The sequence below is a fragment of the Ciona robusta genome, chromosome 1, assembly GCF_009617815.1.
Source record: "Ciona robusta chromosome 1, ASM961781v2".
Classification (NCBI taxonomy): Eukaryota; Metazoa; Chordata; class Ascidiacea; order Phlebobranchia; family Cionidae; genus Ciona; species Ciona robusta.
Window position 1 is genome coordinate 2743120 of NC_143235.1, and position 22761 is coordinate 2765880.

The following is a 22761-nucleotide window of genomic DNA, read 5'->3' on the forward strand; positions in this document are numbered from 1 at the left end:
ATGGAATATTGTGTGGTATCCATCTATACCCCACCGTACTATACGTTCAGTTTGTGTGGCGAATTGATAGCCAGTTGCTTACCCAGATATGAGAACCAGAAAACTTTCACAAGCTTGTTTTGGTGGTTTACCCAATACTGTTTCAGATAGTGTTATGTCCGAACTCTGTGGGGTTTTGGGCGCGTCAACATTTTCGCGCCTGTTGTGACGTCACCAACGGTTTTGGCGCGAGCACGGTAGCGCATGTCGTGACGTCATTGATTACGCGCGAGGCATCTTTCTTTCGCGCGTCTTTTTATCGTTGTTTCTCAGTATTCTTTGTTTCACATTATCAGTCTCTGTCTGTAGTCGTTGTGTAACGTGTCGTATTGCCCAAGTTAGTCTCGTTTGATAGTGTATGATTTCTACATAGTATACTTGTTCTATATCGTGATAATCTATTTAATTTATGTCGTTACGTTATAGCTCACTGGCTAGGATTATTACCCTTTATCTAGAACAATAAATATGATACCAAGTACAAGGGTGCGGACTTATTAATGGCGACGAGGTAAACAACCGATAACGCACATCCCAAGCATCAATAATCCTAGTCAGATCCTAAAAGTGGATATCCTGAAAAGCTTCATCGAAAATCCGCCGCAAATATGGAAGTTGCAGCTTCAGCCATGCCAAAGTTTGATCCAGAGGAGCACCGCAACAACGTTTTCGACGCATTCGTGGAATATATCGATGCGTTCGAGTTTGAATACGAAGCGATTGCAAAGGAACCACCCGCGGACACAGTAGATAAAGACAAATGGAGGGAAATTCAGAAGCGCAAGATTTTCCTCGGCAGATACGCATCCCGAACTTTCCAAACGGAATATAAGGATACGGTCCCCGAAGCGGACCGAAAGCAACTAACATTTCCCAACCTGGTGGAAAAAATGAAGTCCAGGTACGAACCAACAAAAAACTATACTCTAGCCAATCACGAATTCCATAAAATCGTCCAATTTGAAGACGAAAGCTTTGATGTCTACGCACATCGAGTAAGGCACGAAGCACAGTCGTGTCACTTCAAATGTGAAAACAGCAACTGCACCGTCGCAGATATAATGATCCGCGATCAAATCATCATCGGCAGCAGCAACAATGAGATCCGTCGGAATGCCTTAACTAACCAATGGAACCTAAGCCAGCTCATGGAGAATGGCAGGAAGCTGGAGGCCGCAACATTTAGCGCACATAAAATTGCACAGGATCAGTGCTCTGCTACCTTCATTTCTCGGGTAAGGCCCGGAAAATATTCGGGCGCAAAACGCCAGAGCAATAAAACGGCCACACATCAATGCAGAACATGCTCCAACAAAGCCTGTGAAGGGGGCAAACAATGCATTGGATCAAAAATGCGATGCTTCGATTGCAATGAAATGGGTCATTTTCGAGGGTCTCAAGCATGTCGCGCCAAACCTAAGAAACATCGAAGGCGCACGAGGCGCGTAGAATCCGATTCGGAAAGCGAAAGCAACGGCAGCAGCTACTCATCGGAGCGATCAACTTCGTCAAAATCCTCAGCGGACAGAGGCAAGCGTCACGTCAGCACTAGACCACGGCGAGCAAAATTGAATCGAATGAGAATTCACCGAGCCCATCATCGAACGCGAAACACGAAGATGCCCAATCATCCAAAATACCGGGTCAATGTTATAATCAAGGAACAAGACGTTCCAGCATTTGCAGACACAGGAGCGGACATCAACGTCCTGTCAGAGGAAACAGCAAATTTTCTTGACCTCCCTCTCACATCAACAACGACAAGAGTGCGACCGTACGGATCCAAATCTCTTAAATGCATTGGCTATTACGAAGGAAGTGTCACATTCGGCGATGCATTCGCAATAGCAAAGTGTTACGTTATCCCAGGACGGGCAGAAACACTTCTAAGCGGCAAGCTCTGCGAAGCCTTGGGGATTATCAAATTCAACCCAACACCAAAAGTCATGGGAAAAAGAATATACAAAATAAGCTGTAAGGATGCAACGAAACAGCAATTGGTCACCGAATATCCATCAGCGTTCGGTGGGATCGGAACACTCCATGAATACAAAGTCCATTTCTACGTCGACCCAGAGGCAATACCAGTGGCGCAGCCAGCCAGACCAATTCCCTACCATTTGAGGGACCGATTCCAAAGAGAAATTGAGGAAATGAAAGAAAATGACATCATCGAGGAACACCACGGCCCTGCTCCATGGGTCTCCAACCCAGTCCTGGCCCCTAAGGAAGGGGGGAACATCCGGGTAACAATAGATATGAGGCAAGTTAACAAAGCTCTCAGCTCAACGAATATCCCAATCCCACGGGTGGAAGACATCAAAGCAAAGCTGTCCGGATGCAAACTGTTTAGCAAACTCGATTTAAAGTCAGCCTTCCACCAGCTGGAACTTGATGAAACGTCACGCCAATTAACAGTGTTTCACGCAGGCAACCGATTAATGCGATACAAGCGACTCACCATGGGAGCAAAGCCCGCCTCAGGAGAACTAACCAAGGCCCTAATGCCCATATTTAACAACATCCAGGGTTGCCACGTCATACATGACGACATTGTAATCGCCGGCAAGTCATCGACAGAACACGACAACGCTTTACACGCCACCATGCGAAGGATTGTAGAAGTGGGCCTAACGCTAAATCCAGAAAAGTGCATTTTTGGAAAAACTCAAATTCCATTCTGGGGAATGATAGTTTCAGATGAAGGAATGAAGCCAGATCCATCGAAGATCGAAGCACTCCAAGCAGCCACACCTCCAGAGTCAAAAGAGGAGGTAATGTCATTCTTGTGTTTTGTTCAGTCTTTCTCCGACTTTATCCCGCACTTATCAAGACACACAATCCATCTAAGAAAACTAACCAAAAAGAACGTACCATTCCGTTGGAGTAAAGAGTGTAAGCATGAGTTTGAAACACTCAAGTCCTCACTGCAAGAGAAAACACTTCTTGCATACTTCGACCCAACCAGGCCGACGTTTATTTTTGCAGACGCACACACCTCCGGACTATCTGCGATACTTACACAAGGCAAAAGAGTGGACCAGTGCCGACCGGTCGCGTACGCAAGCCGAGCGACAAGACCGGAAGAGAGCCGTTACCCTCAGCTTGATTTGGAGGCCTTGGCCGTCGACTTTGCTCTCCGGCGATTTCGGCCCTACATAGCAGGAGGACCGAAAACTACGGTATTAACGGATCACAAGCCGCTAATAAGCATATTTAGCAACACCCGCAAAGGGTCAATCCGCACCGACCGGATCAAGTTAAGGCATCAAGACCTATGCTATGAGATAAAGTGGGCACCGGGAAAGATCAATCCCGCGGACTACTTGTCACGACACGCCATCCCATTTAAGAACCTAGCTAAAACAATTCAGAGAGAGTCGAACGAACTTGAGAAAACGGTGTGGATGCTACAGTACTCCCCATATACAGAATCGGTCTCAATGAGACACATCGTCCGCGATACGGCGAACGACAAAACACTCTCGAAACTAAAGCAATACATACACAAAGGATACGTCCCTCGTTCGGAACCAGACCTCGACCCGTACAGAAAGCTTCTGCCGGAATTAAGCATAGTGGACCAAATGATTATGAAGGGAACCAAAATCGTCCTACCACGGTCACTATGGAAGTCGGCGATGGCGAAGGCACACCAAGGAGGCCACCCGGGGATCAATGGACTAAAAAGACGAATCCGCAGCCATTTCTGGTTTCCAAACATAAACAAGATGGCAGAAGAAACAGTCCAAGCATGCAAACCATGTCAACTGTACACAAACAAAACGATGAAAGAACCATTGATGTCAATCCCTTACCCCGAACAACCATGGCAAGACGTAAGTATTGACCTATTTGGGCCTATGCCCGATAGAAAACATGTGATAGTGGTGCAAGACATAAAAACAAGGTTTCCAGCAGCGAAGGTGGTTAACTCAACGGGAGCCAAGGATGTGATTCCGGCGATTGCCGGTATATACAACAGCTACGGGAACCCGGACAACCACCGGACAGACAACGGACCGCCTTTCAACTCCAAGGAGTTTACAAAATTCTCAGAATGCAACAACATTAACCACAGGACATCATTTCCGTACCATCCGCAGGCAAACCCGGTCGAGACCTTTATGAAGCCACTAGGGAAGGCAATGAAAGTGGCGAGCTGGGAAAGGCAAAACAAGCAGCAGGCGGTGGACCAACTCCTCGCTGCCTATAGATCGACGCCACACCCCTCAACAGGCCAAGCACCAGGCAATCTAATGTTCCGAGGAGGGTACAAAAAAGACATCACCCGTCAGGTTCTCGACAGGGAAGAGGTATCAGCGGCCTACAAGAGGGACAGAGAGAAAAAGGAACAAAACGTAGACAAATGCAATGAATCAAATCACCGAAAACATTCTCAGTTCGAACCAGGGGACCTGGTTATGGTAAGAAACACAGTGCGAACAAAATTTAACCCGATATTTGGCCCTCAGATTTATAAAGTAATCAGAACACTGAGCAGCGGAGCCGTGCTGCAGAGACTAGAGGACGGCCGAGTGCAACAGCGTCACGGCAACGACATCAAACCCGTCACCTTCGAGAACAAGGAGAGGGCGGACAGTGAAACGTGCCAGTGGGTGTGGCCGGACGATGGGGAAGAAATGGCTGATCAACAAACCGAGGGCCACGAACATGATGAGAGCAGACCAGACCCAACGACAGAAGACGAACGAACCGTGGTTCAAGCCGAACCGGCAAGGCGAGCCCCACCGGAAAGGCGTAAGCAACCGACCCGGGCGAAAGTACCGAGAGCTCTAAAACAACTACAAGACTACAACAAGCCAGGGTTGATAGAAACACAGAACTGAATGTTTTGGCAAAAAAAAAAAAAAAAAAAAAAAAGTGGGACTATTGTTATGTCCGAACTCTGTGGGGTTTTGGGCGCGTCAACATTTTCGCGCCTGTTGTGACGTCACCAACGGTTTTGGCGCGAGCACGGTAGCGCATGTCGTGACGTCATTGATTACGCGCGAGGCATCTTTCTTTCGCGCGTCTTTTTATCGTTGTTTCTCAGTATTCTTTGTTTCACATTATCAGTCTCTGTCTGTAGTCGTTGTGTAACGTGTCGTATTGCCCAAGTTAGTCTCGTTTGATAGTGTATGATTTCTACATAGTATACTTGTTCTATATCGTGATAATCTATTTAATTTATGTCGTTACGTTATAGCTCACTGGCTAGGATTATTACCCTTTATCTAGAACAATAAATATGATACCAAGTACAAGGGTGCGGACTTATTAGATAGTACAATTAGGTTTGCTTTATGCAACTGTGTTGTGTAAGATGAATCATTTCAAAAGGAACGGTTTATTTTTCATTGGTTAAAAGGGGCAACATTTCGCAAGTGCGTTAAATTTGACCATGGTTCAACACACCAGTAACATATTTGGTAACTCGTAAGCTGGCACGAGGTGTATGAACACCCGTGTTGTAACAAATGTCGTTTTTCGGCCACGCGAGGATAAATTCAGTTACATTCATTCATTCATTCATTCATTCATTCATTCATTTATTCATTTTTGAGTCTCCAATTATGGCGTAAGGTGACTGTACACAGTATCCGGCATGCGAATTCACTTGCGAAGTCGTATGCAGACCTAATACCGAATTCCGCATGCGGCAGCGAATACGGACAAAACAGACAAAACGGACGAATTCCGGATACTAAGCACAGCCACCTTTATAGCATGTCCTTGCACTCGATCGCCCGTATGCGGTCGGGTTGGTTAGGGGTATTACAGTTTGAACATGGCTGCCTCTGTGGCAGAGGTTATTGGTTCAATGCCTGTCGCTGCTACCTTTGTGAGTATGTTTTCGTTGGCAAGACACTTACCGGCAATTGTTCTAACCAAGTGGTCACTAATAAGTTGTCAGCAGCCATGTAGGAGGGTGAGGGAAGTTGGGACACATTTTAACTCCATTTTCTCGTCCAATGTGGTAGTAAACAAGGATCTTTCAAAACATTATAAAACTATATGCTCAAGACTCCCATAGACCGTTGTTAACTGTTTAAAACACGATCAGGATATTCGGATATTATGCGCCAAAGGTGTCCCATCTTCCCCATCCTACTATATAATCAATCACTTATAGAATGTAACATTCGTGGTAACTCGTAAGCTGGCACGAGGTGTATAAAATAAAACCACCGTGTTATAACGATTGTTGTTTTTTTCGGCCACGCAAGGATAAAGCAAGTTTACGATCGACATACGAAACTTAAAAATGAAATCTACTTTTGTAAAGACAGCCCTAATACGCAAACATTAATATTTAATCTGTGATTTACTTAAATGTGCGTGAGCGTTTTCATATTTATTATACTCGGTAAATTAGTAAAAATTAAACAGAATGTTAGCCTGATTTTGGTAAAAAAAACTCGCTGGAGCACTAAAGGTATTTGTTTTTTTTTCTTTATATATATCACGGTCGCCTTAAATGTTCCTAAATTACGGTATAAGTGTTTAATTTACCAGTTCTGCTACCTATACGTTCTATGCATTACAGTCGATTTCTTCTTGCTAACCGTTGATCCGTAAACGTTCGGTTTCTTACTCATCATTTCATAATGTGTTGAATTTACTTGACTGTGCGTATTCTAGTGCGTAGGCGGCGAAACCGAGATCCTTTTTTGCATAGCCAACTGATAAATCAGAAAAAACAGTTCTACGTAAAAATGATGAATTGTATATTTTTAGTACTTTTGGCAGACACGATAAACATGTGTATATAAAATAACGGTAAAATATCGTTCAGTCGAAATTTAAACACTACACAATGGAAAAGATGCATAAATTAAAAATTGTCTTTGAAAAACAATAATGTTACCTTGCATATATATTAAATATTTTCTATGAAAGCGAATAAAATATATGCCTTCTGTACAGAAAATATAACTGAGAAAGATAAACAATATTGGGAAAATACTTCACTATTTCGTTTGTCATAAAACGTTCCAGATCAAACTTATTTACATTTTACTCGCCGAAGTGTATAGGCTATATACTCAAACAACGTCATATGCTTTACTTTTCCGTGTGGAAAAACCCGCATGTTTTATATCCGTATTCTGAATAGAGTCTTGCTGATCTGAGCATATGTTAAAATCATTTGAACTTACGCGCGTGACGAAAGCACATGGATTTCTTTTCTAGAGCGAACAACAACCTGCGCCTTTCGTTGATTACTTATACGTTTGCGCGGGCCTCGCGTTGCAGACCAATTACTAATTCGTTTGGTTCTGTGCATGGTTTGTTTTGACCTGGCTACGTTAGTTAGATCAGTGTAGAAATTGTGTTTAGTCATAGAGCATTTCTACGGTTATATAGAAACTAGGAATTTGTTGTTAACACCAAGAATGTATTCGAGCTAAAACTCGTACATTAAAATTACCTGAAAAGGTTACGATTTATTTTTAAGTTTAAAGTTTCGAAAACAGTTTTATATGCGGTGTGAAGAAGAAGCCAAAGGTTTATTTGCCTTTCGTTTAAACAAGCGCCAGGTTTCCCATTTCAAGTGAGGCATATATTTTACTTTATAAGTCTATTCTTACAAATACAAGCTGTATAGGTTTCCCAAAACCCGTCTTCTCTTTGCGGTCTTGCCAATGCACCGTAACGGACTATATAAAAAGAGAAAAAGACTTTTTTGCGGCTTGTTATGCGATTTTGTATGCCAAGCGCACCGAAGCAGTGTTTCTTTTTCTCATACTATTTTTGGCGTTTTTTCTCGGTAACGGAAATTAGTTTTAAAGGGGCATCCTGTTTAAAAGGCTTATACGACCATGTTAAAACGTATGCATCCAAGCTGTACCTGTTTTGGTGGTCTCGCGAAGTCAGGCAGAAAGCTGATATCTAAACAGTTACAGTTGAGCAGTTCATTGTGATGAGAAAAAAATATGAACGTTAGAATAGTATTGTAAGATAGTGCGATACGTTTTACAGTTGATAGGAAATTTAATAAAAATGAATGAAAAAACAATCAGAAAGCCTTTAATTTTAGTAACAGGTATTACAACAACAAATTTAAATTACAGAAAGCAGATAATTTATGCCTTAGTTGGATGTAAAGATTTCTTAATGGTTATGGATTTGATTTCGTTGGTATGCATTATGTTTGTTGCAGTCTCCTCTACTACAGCTCAATTAGCAGGTAATTATCTAATTAAATGCGTCAGTCTAGCATTTGTATTTGTTTAAGTGGGCTAAAGTTTTAAAGTTTCAACTAGTAGCCACGTAGTATTGAAAGTAATTATTACTTTTATCGAATTTTGGTAAACAAATAATTTATAATGTCCTGATCGGCGTATATATAGGTATAACTATTCTTCTGTGGAAAAGTTGATATTTATAGTACTATGGGGTAAAATGGGACACCTTTAGCACATAATATCCTGATCGTAATTTAAACAACTAACAACGATTTATTGAAATCGTGAGGATACGGTTTTATAATTCCTTGACTGTTCTTGTTTTACTATCAAATGGGACGAAAAAATAAAATAAAAAGTGTTCCACCTTTTCCCACCCTACTATGTATTAAATTTTCCGATTAAGTTCTTTATCTTGACTTAGTTTGGGCTTAAATTTACCCATTCAATAGTGTGACAAAAAACAGCCGGCGTGTGGTATTCTATTATCCCGTATTTCCTTACACTAATACTTCTACCATGACTAACCTCACGCTTCACAGCACCAAGCAACGTCAAGACGACTATTATTTCACCGACAAGTTTCGAAGTTGGTTTTTCGCCGGTCCCGGGCGCAACCGCGTATAGAGTTACATACATTGCTCAGCACAACGAATCGGACACTGGATTCGTTGAAGTTACGAATTCGTCGGCCCAGGTGACTGGACTTATTCAATTTAATCATTTTAAATATTTAAACCTGTAATACGTGCACATATAGTATTGTGGGGTAAGATTGGTATAACTAGCACCCAAATCGCGTATTTCCAGATCTCATTTTTAACAAGTAAAAGCGTTTTAGGGGTTGCCGGTTACGATAATATAACTTTACAAAAAAAAATAAAACATTTCCCATTTTACCCCACCCTATACTAAATATGTGTAAGATTACTAAAATATAATTTAAATGTAACTTGTTTAAGCTTTACTCGCGTGACGAAAAATTTTAGAAATTGCAAAACAAGTGTTTTCTTATTTATTCATCGGTGTAGTTATTACAATACTACAAGCCACTTGAAAACGGCTCAAGTCCGCAGTGGAGTGGGAAGTTTTTTTTTATAAAAAGTTTAGCAATACTTTACACAGTCTTAATTTTACAATATATAAGATCGGTCCTTATTTATTATTGGTATATAGTAGGGTAGGGGAAGATAGCACACCTTTTCAATCTATTTTCTCGTTCCTTTTGGTAGTAAACAAATAAAGTTCAAAGAATTATAAAACTATATGCTCAAGACTCCCACAGACCGTTCTTAACTGTTTAAAACACGATCAAGATATTTGGATATTATATGCTAAAGGTGTCCCGTCTTCCCCACCCTACTATACTACGTATAAAGAAACTCCGTATAAAACGAAAATATGAAACTTATGTAACGCTTGGAATATCTTTCAAAGCGTGAATATTAAGCTAAAAGTATAAATATTACTTTTAAAAAATGAACATACTTTTTGTGTTGAGTTTTACAATTTAATGCAATTTGTGACGTCCCTTTTTATAGATTGCACCCGTGCGTAGCAATACTAACTACAAGGTCACCGTTCAAGGTTCAAGTGCGACTGAGAATGGAACTGAAACCCAAACCCTCGCACGAACAGGTATGGTCTAAGTATTGTTTACCGTCGTATGACAGAAATGGTATATGAACCGTGGGATATATACCACATACATGCAGCCAACCGTATACACATGACTGCAAGGACGAATTACAATGATCGAGTTTACAAATTCAAGCCGTGTGTCATAATTTATTTAATTTACAAGTGCGCCTTTTATCGAACTTCTAGTCCGTGAACTACATCCTTGGCTGAAGCAATAACCTTTTATAAAGCCAGTACCTAAAATTCCTCGTAGGTGGGATTAGACGTTACCTATTCGCTGTCAGAACTATTTTATAATTATATTAAATCATTTTTATATGTGGCGTAATATACTGTAAAATTGTAAAATGTGTTTTTACCGTTTCTGTAAACATTTGACTTTCTCTTTGGTCTAGTAAAAAAGAATTACTAGTATTATACATTTTAAACTTCAAAGCTTTGTCATGTGATCAAAATTTGTCAATATAGCGTTGTTAAATTTTAAATTAAAATTTTATTTTGTTAAAACTTTCAAATTTGAACTTGAATAAGAAATAAGGAGAAACATTACAAATAACGGTGGAATTGAAGTTTTAACCGCTGTTGCGTCAACACAATAGAGATGATCAGTCACATTAAACAGGACGGACTTCTCTGTGTGTTCGAATAACAGAGCACAATGGGGTGAACCTGAACCGAGCACAAAAACACAAGTTATCTTCACAATGCTATGTATTGTATTCCAGAAAAAAATTTAATCGTTGAAAATATTAATTTTTTCATTTCATACTTTATTGTATCTTTGATCACGACAACAAAAAACCTGCAATTAAGACAACGAAAAATACGAGATTTTAAATAAAAACCACTGTTATAAAAACACGTGTATATTAAACCCTAAACAGTAGCGCGGGCGTCGGCGTGTTTCAGATGACCAAACGTTATACTTATTCCCACACATGTTGAACAACCTAACAACTTTATATTGATGTAAATGTACCTCTGGTATTTTCCACAAAAAGTACCGTAGGAGTGTGGTTTCCATATTGTACAAATAATACACACGTTATAGTTTCTATACACGTTAGTCTACGTCTACGGGATATCGGAGTAAACATATTTTCCATTTGATAGTAAACAAAGAACATTTAAAGAATTATAAAACCGGATCCTCACGATTCCCATATAAACCGTTTTTATTTATTTAAAACATAACAAGGATATTCGGATATTATGTGCCAAAGTCCCATGCTTGTTTTCCACCCTACTGTAGATTTTTTCGAGTATGTCAAAGAAATACTGCTGTCATTGGGAAATAATTTTAAAGTTTATGACTTTTTTTATTGTCGGGTGAATCAAGTAAGGCACGAGGTGTATGAAACAGAACACATGTGTTATTACGACTACGGTTTTCAGGCCGCGCGAGCATATAAAACAAGCTATTAAAAGACACCAGCTTGTATTATATGCGTATCATCTGCATCTGGTTTAAAATTTAATGATATTTACTTTAGCTCCGGATGGTTCAAAGATTCTGAACGTGATCACCACTCCAACTTTCTTCACCATCTTCTTAAAAGAAACTCCGGGAGCAACAGCATGGGAGGTTGAGGTTAATGACACAATTACAGGGACATCAAGGATCATCTCTGTTCCAACTGGTGTTCCTTCAAATACACTATATGTGGCTGTGTAAGTACATTATCGTTGTATAAAGTTATCTGCAGTATTTTATCTATTCGTTGAATGCGGTGTTAAAAGTTACCTCTTTTTTCTGTATGGGTAAGATACAATGTTGACGTACGTTAAGATTAAAGCCATAGTATGCCTATTAACCTTTAAACGTGGTAATCGTTAATGATCAAGAACCAACTGAATAGGCTGATCGTATAACAACACCAGTAATAGTGTGAAAAAATCGAATGGCCATATATGTTCATTGTAATAAGATTAATCAGAGATAATATTATACTGCAGTTTTGATTCAAAACCATGCACAAAGCGTACACCAAATATGCGTCTGCGTCGGCCGATGTTTTTCTGAGGGGCTATTATTATATTTTACGATAAATTAAACGATAGGTGCTGAAAGACGTTTTTACCGCAGGATAAAAGATTTATTACCGTACACCACGTACAGCTTACGAGCAAGAGTTACTAAACTTAACAAGGTTACGACATTTTCATTACTGCAGAGCCCGTTCGGTAGCTCGATCTTTAAACGAACAGGTGGGGTTATTTTACTTACCAAAGCGTTGAAGAAACGTGTTTTGTAGCAACTGGTATCAAACTTGTCTTTTTATACCTTTAGTGTTTAAAATATATAGTAGCGTGGGGTAAGATGGTACATGTATTTTTTCTATTTTCAACTCTCTCATTTGGTATAGTTAACAAATAGCATTTACAGAAATATATAACCGCGTAGCCCCGCGACCCTAAAATAACGTTGCTAATTAATTGTTCAAAAAACGATCACGAAATATAGAAATTAGGTGCTATTGTCCCATCCTACCACACAGTACTATATTTAGAATATTCAATGTCACAAATTAGATCATAAATAAAATTATAAGTTTTAGTTTTACATACAATCTCGAATTGTTACACCTCTCACTCATTGTAGCCTATTTACAACGTGTGCTTATTACAGATTCTATAACAGTTTTCGGTCGTGTAGTTCTTCTAACAAGGCCGTTCCCCACCGCCAGCATACCGTCATCGACCAGAAATGAAATAGCTGCTGAACTACTAACTGCATACAAAGTCACATCTAGTAATGTGTTGGATGTAAAAATTATCAAAATTGATAACGACACAACATCTAACATGTTGTGTCACCATGAAATTGTGCTGAATGACACAACAGCTTCTCCTGATGTCTCGGGGCTTAATCTATCGGACACGACACTGTATGGTAGCCTTCAAATAACTGCAAACGGTAGGTATATACCTTTGGTTTGGGTCTATATTTTGAAATAACTGTTATAGCTATTTAATGCTTTGTGGGCTGGGGTAAGTTGGTTCACGATTCGTTGTATTTTATCGTACTACTAGGTAGTAAATACAGAATATTTACAGAAATATATAACTGTATTCTTGCAACTCTAAAAACGTTGTTAATTGGTAAACACACGATCTAGAAAATATGGGATATTATGTTCTGACGGTAGCGTTCTTACCGCACAGTATTATATGTCGAAATGTCACGTGTATATACACGTATAAGCGACCGTTCAAACTTGTCCTTTTGCATTAATTACGTTACTTTATCCATTTTCTATATGTATTATACCCGCATACGATGTTTTGCTACTATAAAAACAACAACCTCTCCAAAACGTCATCTATACAATAAATATAGAACAGTTTGAAACAATAAAATCCCTAACCCTTGTTGATTAAGATTAAAATATACTATAATTTATGTCGTTTTGACTTAATTCGACCTATGTATGCAATCTCAATATATAACATGTTTTAATTAATTTTCACTTTTGTTTTATACAGCCAACATTCGCGGCAACTACCACTATCAAATTGTCCCCAAGACGCCCCCCAGCTTTCAGCTGACGTATCGGTTCAACAACGATTCGTTGCAGCAGTGCGGAGAAAGCAAAGACACGCGAATTTGGACGTTTTATAGTAAAGACAGCCATCTTGCGCCCATCACTTTACCTACTGCTAGTGATGCACTCCCCTATTCTTCGCTTGATATTATCTTCGACGGCACAAGTATGGATATAAGGTTGACTGTAGCCTACTGATGCTTACATCTTGTTTAAGCTGAGACTAATTCAAACTTAACCCAAAACAAACACAAAGTTTCATGAAGTATGTGTATACGTTGACACCATTGTCTATATGGCGTTGGTCATTTGGTAATACACTGGTAATAACTCCAACCCAATCACCACTAATGGTAAAAAATACTACAAAAAAATAATAAATATATAAATAAATAAATGGCACTTAAATCTACATTTTTACAGCTGTTCGAGCAGTTACAGGTCCTATCACCAGTTCTCTCCAAGAAAACACCCTTTATGGGATAAAGCAAGACTACCTAATAAGATTATGTTCGAACGCCGACCCACAAGGAACAGCGATGTACACAAGATTGTACGGGGCAATGGCTCCAGAAACTCCAAAAGATATCAACAAATACTCTATAATTTACGGAACAGGTAAAAAAAAAATCTTTTTAGAAAAAGTTTGAGACATTGTGTTACCATTAATACCAAGTGCTGTACAATAGATTTTACAACTTTTAGGGTAAATGTGTTTGAACAAAATCCGTATGTGCATATGTTTGATTTAGTGAGCTATTTACCATTAAGACACCCAGCTAAAATGTTTCAGGCTGTTGCACATTCGTAGTCGTATTCATTGTTGTTCCGTTTCGCGTAACCTATAGCCATTTTTACATTATAGCACACACACCGCAAATAAAAGCATATTACACAACAGCCTACTAGAGATATGTATCTCTAGCAGTCCGTGATTACACATACAGTCCAATATAGCTATAAACTTGTATTCATTGGGCTTTATATCACGACCAACGTATAAATTATAGCTCACACTGCTTTTACAACCCGTTAGCAAATAAACCTCTAAACGGCTAAAGCAGTGTACATTATAGGCTTAACGAACGGTTCTCTCAACGCGTCCAAAATAAGTGGCTTGTCTGGGACTACGGGCACAGACGCAACAGTCATATTTCCATCGAATTTGGTTCGCCGCTTGAAGCAAGCGACTGTGACGTACCAAAATTCCAGTGGCGAGACAGTAAGCACAACTTTAGACCAGGCAAACTTGGACGACTCATCATTATATACGGTTGGTTAATAAAGCATGTGAATGGTGTTGTGTAAGTTGGTAAACACTTTAATATTGAAACAAAAACTAGATGTCACATTTATTTAAATTAAAATAAATCAGAAAACACTTTAAAAGTTAAACATATGTTGGACCACTTTTTAATAGTGGGACACCTTTTTATCCTATTTTCTCGTCTCATTTGGTAGTAACCCAAAAACATTTAAAGAATCATAAAACCATATCCTCACGACTCCCACAGACCGTTGTTAATTGTTTTAAACAAGATCAAGATACTTGGGTACTACGTGCTGTTAAAGTGTCCATCCTTTCCTTACACTATTATATTTCATTTAATAAATAAATACAGCTTAATTTCGGATCCACTGGCATGCTTCGCCGTAGAACCTTACCCGTATACAAAACAAACTATGTCTTCTCAGATTCCTTTGAGCGGCTTATCACCCAACGCAACGACAGCCATCACACTTACGTTCACAATTCAAAGTCAGATAGAATCCGAAACAACTACAGTGCAGGCTATATCATCTGTGACCACTGGTATATTTTGTACCTATTATTTAATATATAAAAAGGTGTTGGGAGATAGGACTTCTTTCGTTCGATTTCCTCGTCCCATTTGGTAATAAACTAAGAACATTCAATGAAACCGTGTCCTCACGTCTCCCATAGACCGTTGTTGGTTGTTTAAAACACGGTTATGATATTTGGATATTATGTGCTAAAGGTGTCCTACCTTCCCAAACGTCACTACTTTTATATAGAATGTTACTTTCTTTTTTATTTATAAGCATCAGTTTTAACAACTTGTTTTACCGTTACTTTCCGTATTTTTGATCTTGTAAACTTTCGGGATCTTTGTTTCCATGACAGATAGAACAAAAACTCCATTCAATAATTCTTTTATTCAAGTACCTGTTTTACACAGACCGTGACGAATGCGTGATGGATAATCCTTGCAGCGTTCATGCGTCGTGCACAAACACTATTGGAGGTTTTATCTGCACCTGTTTATCTGGATACACCGGCAATGGAACTGTTTGCGAAGACATAGACGAATGCTTGGTGACAAACAACTGCTCTGTCCACGCCGACTGCATGAATATTGACGGTTCCTATACTTGTATATGTAAGCGAGGTTTCACGGGGAACGGTTCTGTATGCAATGACATACCAGAGTGCACTGTTGGGCCAAATTGCTCTGCGTCCGCTATTTGTACCAACACTATCGGCAACTACACTTGCACCTGCAACGACTTAACCTTTGGTGATGGCCGCACTTGTACAAGTAAGTAACAATGCTAGTGAAAAAAAATATGTAGTGGGGTGGGGGAAGATGGGACACCTTTGACACATAATATCCAAATATCATAACCGTGTTTTAAACAATTAACAACGGTCTATTGGAGTCGGGAGGATATAGTTTTATAATTTTTTAAATGTTCTTTGTTTACTACTAAATGTGATGAGAAAATAGAATGAAAAGGTGTCCCATCTTCCCCCACCCTGGTATATAGTAGGGTGGGGGAAGATAGGACACCTTTAGCACATAATATTCAAATATCATGATTGTGTTTTAAACAATTAACAACGGACTATATGAGAGTCGTGAGGATAAGGCTTTATAATTTTTTGAATGTTCTTTGTTTACTACTAAATGAGACGAGAAAATAGAGTTAAAAGGTGTCCCATCTTCCCCCACCCTACTGTATATAGTAGGTGGGGGAAGATGGAACACATTTTCATTCTATTTTCTCGCCTAATTTGGTAGTAAACAAAGAGCATTCAAAGAATTATAAAGCCTTATCCTCACGACACATATATAGTCCGTTGTTCATTGTTTAAAACACGATCAGGATATTTGTATATTATGTGCTAAAGGTGTCCTGTCTTTCCCCACTCTAATATACATGTGTTATGTCATATGCCTGGCGTTATACCACAGTTTTTTAAGCGGGCCTGTCTTTTAGTCAGAGCCAACGGGTTCAAGGCTCTCCGAAGCCACGATTTGGCTTTTTGCAAGACGCCTAAAGGCAATTGCTTTAACCACAAAGTTTATCACGTTTTGACTCGTAAGAGTACACGAGACCTACGAATCAAGACACCTGAAGTTACAAAAACTGTAACCCTGTCACGCTAAATTAAATAAGTTGCATTTATTTATATATTATTGCAGCCATTCCGCCCCCAACGCCAAACTTTACAAGTGTCAGTACAACGAAATTCTCAATCCACTGGATTGTTGCAGTGAACCCAGACGGCCTATCTTACAACGTAAGCCCGTTTTTTTATCTTATATTTACCATGACCTAGTGGTTAAGATGCCTGCTTCTAGCCCAGAGTTACTAGGTCCGAGGCTCGACGGTGCTACTATTGTGGGCTACTACCCAATGGTTTGTTACGGACTGTGGAAACTGCCAGTCATACATAAGAAAAAAGAAAAAAAAGAATAAGCACTGACTAAGTTACATGTTCTGGGTGTATGAAATAGAACAACCGTGATATAACAACTTTCGTTGCCCCGTCACGCAAAAATAAATAAGTTAAATTCATTCATACATTCTTGTAATATATAGTAGGGTGGGGAAGAGAAGACGGGAAACCTTTTTATTCTATTTTCTCGTTCCATTTGGTATAGTAAACAAAGAACATTCAAAGAATTATAAAACCGTATCCTCACGACTCTCATCGACCGTTGTTAATTTTTTAAAACACGATCAGGGTATTCGGATATATAGATGCTAAATGATTCCCTTCCCCCGCCCTACTATATATCTCACTTTCTTACTATATCCAGGTAACCATAGAAAATGCAACCAGTAACCGCCGTAAGCGTAGAAGTACATCAGTGGTCAAAACATTTCCCAATGTCACAACACAACCTGTCGTATTCGACCAAGGTCAACCAGGTTTAAGTTACACTGTTACAGTGAGTGTGGTTGGAAAAAGCGTGTCGGCTCAAGGAAATGTCATCACCCGTAAGTTGAATAGATATCAAAACCATAAGTGAAACTATAGAGCCATTATTTTATGTTTGAAAACACAGTCACCTGCTAAGTTGAATCTAAAAGCTCTTATTTTCCTTTTTTTATCGTTGTTTATAATTCAATGCTTAAAGTGGTTAAACCAGAATCATGTAATAGATGCATTGTTTAATCTACTGTACACTGCAACTTTAACCAACACACCAGGCAATGTATGGTTAACACCCAAAACGTATTTAAATACGATAATAATCACTACCAGTAACATACATGCTGGTAACTTGTAAGCTGGTACAAGCTGTATGAACACCCGTGTTATAACGACTGTCGTTACAGTCATTCGATATCAAATATTATATAGCATGTAGCTTTAATTGGTACATTTTATTTTAAATGGCACAAACTTTATATTTTATGTCTTTAGTTCCTGCTGCGCCATCAAACTTGGGGGTTGTCCGTGACTTGACCCATGCGAATATAAGTTGGGACCCATCTATTGGGTCGGTTGTATATGAGGTCGATTTAACATCTTTACCGTCACCTTTCAAAGATAACACAACAGGTAAGACATATAGTAGGATGGGTACTATACTTTGTATGGAGTGCATTTAGAGGTGTATGAAACTGAATACCCTTGTTATAACGCCTGATCCCGGCCTGAAAGTTAAATTCACATTTATCCAGTTTAATTGTTTTTAATCCCAGGTACAAACTATAATCTGGTCAATGTTCCATCAACAAGCTCCATCACTGTAGCAGTTCGAGGTTGTAACGCAAATTTACTTTGCGGGCCTGTATCGACATTGACATTGGCTGCAGGTAAGGATACGTTATGTAAATGTAAACAAATTATTGTTCAATTTCCACAGCAAATTGTGAGAAAAAAAAACGGAAAAAAAAACAAAACAGCTTTTAAAACAATCGCGTGAGAAAAAATTTAGATCCCATTTAGGCATTTCAATCAATATTCCAGCTTTGAATTTTGGTTGGTATGTCTCTTTAACAAAAAAACGTTGTAGTTTTTTTTCTGTTTTTAAACACACGTTCATTACGTAATATAAAACAAATTAACTCGGTGTTTTAGGTTTGTTAATGAAAGTGTATTTACAGATAACGACGAATGCACTGATGGTACATACACCTGCGCATCGAATTCCAACTGTCAAAATACATTTGGGAGTTTTAATTGTGTTTGTAAAGAAGGATTCGTTAAAACCGGTGTATCATGCACAGATATTGATGAATGTGCATTGGGAACTCACAACTGCAATACAAGTGCTACTTGTAACAACACACCTGGAAGCTTTACTTGTTCCTGTGACACTGGATACAGTGGCAATGGGATAAACTGCACAGATATTAATGAATGCACATTGGGTACACACAACTGCAATGCAAGTGCTACTTGTACCAACACAATTGGAAGTTTTACATGTGCTTGTAATACTGGGTTTACTGGTGATGGTGTAAACTGCACAGATATTGATGAATGTGCATTGGGAACTCACAACTGCAATGCAAGTGCTACTTGTACCAACACAAATGGCGGTTTTACATGTACTTGCAATACTGGGTTTACTGGTAATGGTGTAAACTGCACAGATATTGATGAATGTGCATTGGGAACTCACAACTGCAATGCAAGTGCTACTTGTACCAACACAAATGGCGGTTTTACATGTGCTTGCAATACTGGGTTTACTGGTAATGGTGTATCATGTTTGGATATTGATGAATGCACATTGGGTACACACAACTGCCATGCCAACGCCACATGCAATAACATACCTGGGAACTATACGTGCAAATGTAACAGTGGTTTCGTTGGCGACGGAGTTATTTGCAACAAAACGGTCTGTTCTGACATAGGACTGGTCTGCCACAACAACGCTGCGTGTAAGACGGTCTCTGGAAGCCCTGTGTGTTCTTGTAATCCTGGATACACTGGCGATGGTTTGGATTGTACGGATATTGATGAATGTTCATTGGGTACAGATAATTGTAATAAAAGTGCAATTTGTACGAATACAGATGGGAATTTTACATGTAACTGTGAAACTGGCTACAGTGGTGGTGGTGTATCATGTACCGATATTGATGAATGTACATTAAATACTGATAACTGCAATGCAAGTGCCACATGTACCAACACCATTGGAAGTTATACATGTGCTTGTAATGCTGGGTTTACTGGTGATGGTGTAAACTGCACAGATATTGATGAATGTTCATTGGGTACAGATAATTGTAATAAAAGTGCAATTTGTACGAATACAGATGGGAATTTTACATGTAACTGTGAAACTGGCTACAGTGGTGGTGGTGTATCATGTACCGATATTGATGAATGTACATTAAATACTGATAACTGCAATGCAAGTGCCACATGTACCAACACCATTGGAAATTTTACATGTGCTTGCAAAAGTGGGTTTACTGGTGATGGTGTAAACTGCACAGATATTGATGAATGTGCATTAAATCCTGACAACTGCGACACAAATGCAAATTGTACCAACACAATTGGAAGTTATATATGTACTTGCAAAACTGGGTTTACTGGTAGTGGTATAACATGCACATATCTGGATCTGTGCTTATCTGAAAACTGTGACATAAATGCCCAATGTACAACCATAAGTGGAAGCGCAAAATGCTCTTGCAACTCAGGGTATTCTGGCAATGGAATAAACTGCATTGAAATAAATGAATGTGCTTTAAATTCCCACAACTGCAGTGTGAATTCTTCTTGTGTAAACACTCCCGGAAGCTTTACTTGTGTTTGTAACAATGGATACAGCGGCGATGGTACGAAATGTACAGATATTGATGAGTGCGAGTTGAACATTTTTAATTGCAGCCGATGGGCGAATTGTACCAATACTGTCGGAAGCTACACCTGTTCGTGCTATAAAGGTTACAGCGGCGATGGTGTAACATGCACAGATATTGATGAATGTACACTGGCTTCACACGGCTGCAATGCAAGTGCTACTTGTACCAACACGAATGGAAGTTTTGCTTGTTCTTGCAAGAGTGGTTATACTGGTGATGGTGTATCATGCACAGATATTGATGAATGTGCATTGGGTACACACAACTGCCATGCAAATGCTACTTGTACCAACACAATTGGAAATTTTACATGTAATTGCAATACTGGGTTTACTCATGATGGTGTCGAATGTCGTCCATTATTTTCAGGTTTGTAAAGCCGTCATATATGTTGCAATTACTCACTGCTATAGAGGCCAAACAATATAACCATTTAGAATTTTAAAATGTTAAAGTAATGTTACTTTACAGCAGGAGCTATTTGGTGGTGGATAGTCGTAGGAGTCGTCCTATTCCTTCTTCTACTCGTCATTTGTTTATTATGTATCGGGTATTACAGACGACAGACACGGGTATGTAAAATAATTATAGGTAACGGAACGTGTTTAGCTTATATTTATTTCTTCGAATGCGACGCTAGAGATCAAACTGATTAAAATTTCGCACGCGATTTCACTCGCCGGATACTGTGTACAGCCACCGTTAGAAATATTTGGCTAATCCCAAATTTCTATATTTTTGCGACTTTTTATAGCTTGGTCCAAACTAACTATAAAAGTTCATTGCAGACAGGGAAGTACGTGTTTGCAGAATGGCAAAAACGCGCAACTATACTGAAAGGTGGTTTTACATTACCTCGAAAAAGTGCAAACAAACCCATTCAAGTCGGCCTTGCTGGTGGATCGGGAAACGCCGCTGAGGCTCTTTACGAAAGCATAGACATCAGCGATCTTTGTAGCTCCTCATCCGAAGAACGGAGCAACGGAGGCGGCATTATAAACTCTGCGTATACAAGCACTGATGAAGTCTCAGAAGAAATACAAAGTGACACTCAAGAGTCAGACACAACACAGGCATTGCCGACTTCGTCTAATGATAGAGACAATGGTGCATCGGTAAATGAAGCGTCAGTGCCCGAAACAGCGGCGCCTACGACGAGCGCAGTGCATGTACATGTCGTTCCTCTCCCCGTTTATAGAAAAGTAACCGCTAAAGAAAATTTAAATTTACCACCTACCCCCCAAACACCCAATGGTACAGATTCTAACATAGAGACCGACAAACCAAAAGGTAAAGTTCTCACCGCTGCTGAAAGGCTAGAAAAGCTGTTTGATCCCATGTCACTGAGAGGGAAAAAGAACAAAAACGACCAAGACAGTGAAAATCACGACGACGGAACAACTCGCGCCACAGCTGTATGTCAAGTATAGACGCGGTTCTATACTTCAGATTTTCGTAAACTTTCCTGCATAATTGCACTTCCCAGTAAAATATTTTATTGATTTTTTTTTCTCTTAATTCTATAGCAAAACGTTTATTTGCCGTTGAGACTTTCGTTCCATGGATTTGTGTATACATAACTCAAGGCCTTTTATTTCCTTGATCTTAACTATCCTGTTTTTAGTATATGCACTATTATACATCCTAATGGCCGTTAAGTTTACAGATTTAGTTACAACCACGAGGTGTCTTAAACAGAACCTGTTTTTTTTTGGTAGGGTGGGGTAAGATGGGACATTTTCATTCTATTTTTCGTCTTTTAGTAAACAAAGAACATTTACAAAGGTATATAGCCGTAGCCGTGCGACTCTAAAAACCGTTATTAATGTTTCAAAATAATCGGGCAATATGTGCATGTGCTAATGGTATCCCATCTTACCGCATACGCCGCATAGTATACTATAACGACTGTCTTTGCGCCTTTACGCGAGGACAAATAAGTATCATTCTTTCATTTCCGCGTTTCTGCACGCCTGTTATGTAGCTATTAATTTAGTGTCTTTGTAGTCAAATTAGTTAATCAGTGTACTTTTAATTTTCACATCGCAACTAATTACCTTATCGACTTTACTGCAGCAAAAACCAAAGTATCAAAGTTGTGACGCTGCTAAACCCCAGTCGCCAACAATTCTTCAATTTTCTCACTTACATAAAAGTACAACAAACAAAGCTAGGGATGTGGTTCCTTCTTTAGTATTCACGCATAACTTTAAACATTCGACGTTATTCCTATAACACAACCTGTTGGGACA

General features: G+C 39.2%; 1 protein-coding gene across 1 annotated transcript; it reads left to right on the forward strand.

Moving 5' to 3' along the window:
* The first annotated feature begins 6235 nt into the window (after window positions 1-6235).
* On the forward strand, window positions 6236-22684 carry LOC149741350 (uncharacterized). Its single transcript, XM_089872126.1, has 18 exons — window positions 6236-8233; window positions 8774-8928; window positions 9773-9869; window positions 11366-11543; window positions 11959-12080; window positions 12502-12789; window positions 13359-13583; window positions 13841-14035; window positions 14494-14690; window positions 15113-15230; window positions 15619-15978; window positions 16867-16964; window positions 17488-17668; window positions 18099-18236; window positions 18380-18493; window positions 18785-20878; window positions 20981-21081; window positions 21298-22684. Exons 1-18 carry the CDS (start codon window positions 8047-8049, stop codon window positions 21937-21939), a joined length of 5490 nt encoding a protein of 1829 aa, XP_089728252.1. The 5' UTR covers window positions 6236-8046; the 3' UTR covers window positions 21940-22684.
* Window positions 22685-22761: the final 77 nt, after the last annotated feature.